This window comes from Solea solea, chromosome 9 (assembly GCF_958295425.1).
Source record: "Solea solea chromosome 9, fSolSol10.1, whole genome shotgun sequence".
Classification (NCBI taxonomy): Eukaryota; Metazoa; Chordata; class Actinopteri; order Pleuronectiformes; family Soleidae; genus Solea; species Solea solea.
In genome coordinates, this window is record NC_081142.1 from 23805122 (window position 1) to 23811121 (window position 6000).

Below are 6000 nucleotides of genomic sequence, written 5' to 3' on the forward strand. Positions count from 1 at the left end.
TTTGCCACAAGTACAGTTTGTGGTCTTCCATATAACATGGATGCAGACAGGATGTGTGCATGAAGGCAAGACAAACAAAGGTGGAGGAGAAAATATGTGAAACAGAGCGAGATTAATCTGGACCGTGCCCTCGTCCTCCAAAATGAGACTGAATGTGTGTGTCTGTGGTTTGAGTCTGAGAAGTGACAGCACAGACCAGGAAACTGTGCTTGGTGTAAAACGCTGCAGGCCGGTCCCTACAACACGACTCCAACCACTGACCTCTTTTACCATCTGCACAATAACCATGCGAAACCGTACAGATGGAGTCCACAGATTAGAGACAGTCGATGTGTGGACATGACAGTAGAAAGAAAACCACATTACTGGACTTTTAAAATACATGTAAACATGTGACTCAGAAGACACATAGTGCGAAAGTAGATAGCATTGTTACCTCACAGCAAAGAGGTTACCAATTTGAATCCCGGGTTCAACCGAGGGCTTTCAACGTGGAGTTTGCATGTTCTCCCCCGTGTTTGCCTGGTTTCCTCCCGTCTTCTTTTTAGGGTCAATCAGTCCATGACAATAACCTGCAAAGCCAGTCCCGGCGCCACCTACTGGCAACAGGAAGGACACCTTCAATAATAAACATTGCTCATTTAGATGACGCTTTCAGGGTGTGGTCTACATTTGCTATACTTGCTCTACACCCCCACGTGAAAGTCATGCATCTATTTATTGAATGTTTTACTTATGTTTCACTAAAGGAACTTGAAAATATTGTTGTTGTTATATGATATGATCTGTCAGCTGAGTTCAGCCTGACTCTACAGTTCCCGTCGAGACCCAAGGTCAGGGAACCCATGCTCTGGTCTACAGGGACTATATGGTGTCCACTTCAAAATTGGTGAAATCAACATGTGGTAGACTATTGGTGCTGAATATGATGACTGAATGAAGAACAGTGTTACCGTGGCAATGTTTGCGGAAATTACAAAAATAATTGGAACCTGAGAGCCAACAGGTTCTGAGAGGTCGTACACTCGCGCCACTTGACTCAGCAGTTGAGGCTCAACTTCTGTTTCACACGTGTTGTGTCCAAAATGTTTTCCCCCAACCTTCAATCCTTCAAATGCCTGTTCGGGTCGGTTATCTAGGAATAAAAAAAATCTGAGCCCCACCCCTTCCTGTCTGCTCTGAACCACACAGGCCGGTTAGGGACCGGTATGTCGGGGACTTTATTTACTGACAGCTATATGGACATGAAGTGAATAAAAAATAGCTGTAACTTTAAGAAACACTTTCACTTAAAGATGATGCGAGAGCCTTTACACACACACACACACACACACACAGAGGAAGACCATGTCCCTGGACTTGTGGTTCTGGATTTGACAGCACACTCTCAGATACCTGCTGCTGCCATTTCCGTATCTTCTCACACAGCTCACAGCGATGTGAATTTCATCACCGCAGTGATGTCGTGAACAGCTTTGCTCACGCACAGAGACTATGAGGTTGTCATTTTATCACTTCCTCTGTAGCTTTTTAAAGTCATTATGCGTCTATTTCAGTTTCTCCAAGTCTCTCTGACTCACATCTGTTTGTTGTCACTCTGTCTCTATGGCAGAAGTTTTGCATGTCTATTGTTTTGAGTCTCTTTTGTAGACGTTTGGGCTTTTTGTTGATGTTCAAATCTTCCTCTTTCCTCATCACAGCCACACAGACACTATTACATCCATATGATTGTACTTTCTCAATGCTGTCGCTCTGCTCTCAAGCTGCTTTTTAGTTTTTACTAGCGTTGCTATATAATGTTATTATTGTTATAATGAATACATTAGTATAGTAGCATAGCATTATATAGTCTAAAATGACTGTAGTCAGTGACTTTCTGATGAATAATGTGAATTTTAAAGTGATTACATGAGGCAGACTTTGCTTGAGACACGAAAAAACAATCAAGCTTATGAGAATAATATGTTCACCTCGTCACAGTTTGACAGTGTTTTCCGGCTAGAAACTGAGATTTGTAAACCGCTCATTCTCTTACACCAAAGTCCACAGAGAAAACCAGTGTCTTTAGCTCACAGGTACACAGGATCAGAATTTGATGCAGGGAGAGAGCGAATGAAGAAACGACTCAGTTTCTGGTCAGAAAAGTCTGTCTAATGACTTTCTTATGATATCGTAGACTCAAGCAGGTGGAGACTTATAAGGTGAGCCTTTTGTTAAGCAGCGACCACCTGTTTGGTCTCGCGTCCCCACTGGCAGCCATGTTTACTCAAGCGTCCATGTCTCCGAATGATTCCCGGCGATGGCAGCATTGACGTCAGTACCTCATAGAACCAGAACTATCACTACAAGCACCGTACACTGAGGTCAGAGACAATACTCACTCTCTCCTTCAACTTTGTCTGGGTTTCGATTCCACGCCGTCTGTCGTGTGTCCTTGATCTGGAAAGTTCTCCTCTCAGGCCGCTGGGACTTCTTCTGGTAGAAGATGGTCATCACCGTGCCCATCTCCAGGCTGTGGAGGATGCGTGGACCTGCCTCTGTCCAGTCCAGCATCCTGGAGGCCATGACCAGACCGGCGGCCCCTGTGGCCTCCTCAGCACAGCCATTGAGGCAGCCACTGAACCTGGCTGCACTCATCTTCACTGCATGGCTGACAGGAAACCTTGGAGATGATAATTATCCAAACATGTGGTGCCAGGAGACAAATGTGGTGATGAAGCCCAGCTGTGACACTCAGGAGAGCCAGGGGCTTTTATTGTGAATGTGATTGAAGTAATTTCACATTAAAACACTGCTCCACTCAGCAGCCGCAGAAGTAAAAAGCCTGAAAATATCTGAGATGTAAATGATCCTCTGGAGGGGGACAGAATCCTTGTGTTATCCTTTCCAGATGCTTCTGGCAGCTGACGAGTGAAATCCACTCGGGGTGAGTTCTCATCACCGCTGGACTCGGGTTTCCACCCTCTGCGCGTCCTCCTCCTGGTCCCTTTGCTCCAAGACGGCAAATAAGAGGGAACACAGCCTTGGTTTGCGCCGCCGCCGCGTCGTCGCCCGCTGCCGCTCCTGCGGCAGACAGGACTCGGTCACTCGCTCTCCTGGCTTTGGCTGAATGGAGCCAAAGACGACGGTTTATGTAACAACGACTCGGTGAAATATCGGGGAGCAGCGCGGGGCTGTGGCTTCAGTGAGACGGAGACGCAGAGACGCGCGGATGGGAGAGAACCGTGCGCGCTTCCCATCCGCCGAACCGACCGTTCTCTTCTGTGCTCCCCTCACACTCTGCTCCTCTCTGCGGCGACAGAACGCACTATCACACACACTGTGAAGAGAATAATAATCCTAAAATAAATCCTGGAACAAAGTGTAGTGGCACTGCGCGTTCACCGCCTCAGTATCTCCTCCTCCTCCTCCTCCGTGTGTGTGTGTGTGAGCGCGTCTGTGCCTGCGCGTCCCTCAGCTCCAACGCCAGCGGTCTTTAGAGGAAATTAGGGCTAACAGACCGGAAAAGCTTCATCACGTTTTTTTTCTCCTTTTCCTCTCAGAGCTGCTGTAAGTACAGCAACATGAGAGGAAGATGAGGAGCGAGTGAGGAGCGAGAGAAAGCAGCGAGGACAGCGACCTCTGCCGGCGTCCAGCAGACCTGCAAGCAGACTCAAGGTAAAGGAGGAGGAGGAGGAAACAGGGAAAGTGACTCTTCCTCTCTCTTTCTGTGTAATTTAGCACCCGAGGTGAAGTCATGTCAGGAGGTCAAGTGCGGTCAGAGGTCACCTGACGTGTCAGGCTGCAGCTGTAAAGTCAAGGTGTCATGGTTTGAGAGGGAAATATTGTTTGTTTATTGTTTGTTTATTGAAAGTAAAATAAATGCCATTTTTGCCAGATACAGATGTTTTTCTTTTACTCACTCATTTTAATTTTACTCAAACCTCAAATATATGTTTTAATCTGAAAAAAGATACTAGGCAATCCAGATTTCAAAGACTGGACTTTGTGCGATACCAATATCACAAACTCAAATATCTACCAATATTAGTCTGATACATTTGAATTTTAGACCATTTATGAACATATGAAGCTGTTAATGACACATTTGTGTTTGCTAATCACATGCATTTGTCTCTGTGAGGAAATAATAGACACTTTTAGTTGTATGGTGTGCCTCACGGGTCAGTACTGGGACCGAATGTATTGTATTTTATTTTTCCTTTGCTTTAATGGTGCTAAAACTGGATTTTTCTCTTGCAAAACTCATAACTTTGTGTTATTTATTGTCATTAAATTTACCAGGGTCTTTGAATGCATCTCACAAGCTGCTCCTCAACATACAGTAAAGCCTGCATTATTTTCACTAGAGTTTAGAATATTTGAACAGTCAAATAATACCAGCCAATAACGGGGTTCCCACACCTCGGTTGAATTTTCAAAGACTTTCAAAGACTTTCAAAGACTTTCCAGGACCAGTTCCCGCAAATTCAAATTAAGATGGGAGTGCACATCGTACAGTAAGAACCACTTGGTGTCCACTTTTATTGATTTGCAGCTCGCTCTGCATCTGGACAAGTGATTGTCCTCGAGATCTGGGGAAAGCCCTGTATCGTTTGGATTGGATTATTCATTTTCATCTGTCCAACATCCAATCCAGTGATTTTGATCAATATCGGACAGATACCGATGCCGATCCCCCAGATTTAAAGTTTAATTTTATTAATCCCCTTTTTAATCAATGCATTTTGACCCATCCTAGAATTAGGATGGCTGCCACACTGAGTAGCGCCCGGGGAGCATTGAGAGTTGGGTACCTTGCTCAGGGGTACCCCAGCCCTTTTTGGCCGGGTGGGGATTTGAACCGGCGACCTTCCGGTTACAAGTCAAGTTCCCTTTCCACTTGGCCATGGGCTTACACTTTATTCACCTCACACTGTTTTCCCAACAGCTTGCATCCATGAAGTTGCATTATTGCCATTTTCTGGCATTAGAAAATCAATCTTTAAATCAGTGATAACTTAACTATTGTGTCAGCTGACTGATGACTCAGCAACAAAAATGTGAGCAGCAGAGAGAGAGAGAGAGAGAGAGAGAGAGAGAGAGAGAGAGAGACACACACACGACGTATTAAGAGCGTGTGGAGATGATTGTCCAGCCGGGCTGACATGAGACCGTCATGGCTGCCTTCATGTCTAATCAGCTCCACATGTCTCACCGGGTGTTTCTGCTACAACTGGTCAGCAGGCAGCCAATCACAGCGCAGAGAGACAATTCTCACATGTCTCGCAGCCGGAAGGCAGGAGGGGGGGGGGCGGTGTCGGTGGAGTTTTCACAAGGACTTTTCAAGGTTCTCAAAGAATTCAGCCCCATGGGCTTCATTCAGGGACACACTGGTCCAAGAACGATGGGAAACAAACAAGAAAAACTCCTCAGGTTTCAAAAAACTTAAATATATTGACATTCAAATTTAATTTTTGTCCCCCCCCTCGCAGCAGTATGCTGAGGACACTGCATTGACTCTCACTACTTTACCTTAACCTAACTACAATTTAAATCTCAGCCCTTAACTTCGCCAGTTCCTCAAAAAACCTGCTTCTGCCTCAATAGGACCAGGTTTTTTTGGTCTCCATGACGACTACTGGTCCCAACAAGGTCAGTGTTCATGCCAGAAAAGGTCCTAAACACAAGCACCTTGTTGTAAATGTCTGTGTTCACTCAGTTTCTACAGCTTTATCCGACACATGAGGAGGGGTCACAGGGAGCTGGAGATAATCCCAGTTGACACTTTTCTATTCTGCTGTTGTCGTTTTTTGTTTTTTTTTGCTTTTCCATCAGTGATAGAACCTGGTACTTGGTGCTGGTTTTAAGACAGTGGGAGTACCTGGAGAACATGCTAACTCCAAAAACAAAGACCCTTGTTTCGAGCTGGGATTCAAACCGGCGACCCTCTTGCTGTGTGGCAATCTGGGTTAGCGAGCCAACGCTATGGGGACTAAAATGACCACAGTGGACTGCACA

At 45.6% G+C, this 6000-nt stretch overlaps 1 protein-coding gene across 1 annotated transcript in view; it reads right to left on the bottom strand.

Annotated features, from left to right (window-relative positions):
* The window catches only part of LOC131465203 (1-phosphatidylinositol 4,5-bisphosphate phosphodiesterase gamma-1-like), a 36904-nt gene extending 33369 nt beyond the window's left edge, over window positions 1–3535 (bottom strand). Inside the window, exon 1 of the mRNA XM_058637630.1 lies at window positions 2382–3535. Coding sequence (XP_058493613.1) covers window positions 2382–2637 — 256 coding nt within the window. The 5' untranslated portion in view covers window positions 2638–3535. The remainder of the gene's footprint in view (window positions 1–2381) is intronic.
* Window positions 3536–6000: the final 2465 nt, after the last annotated feature.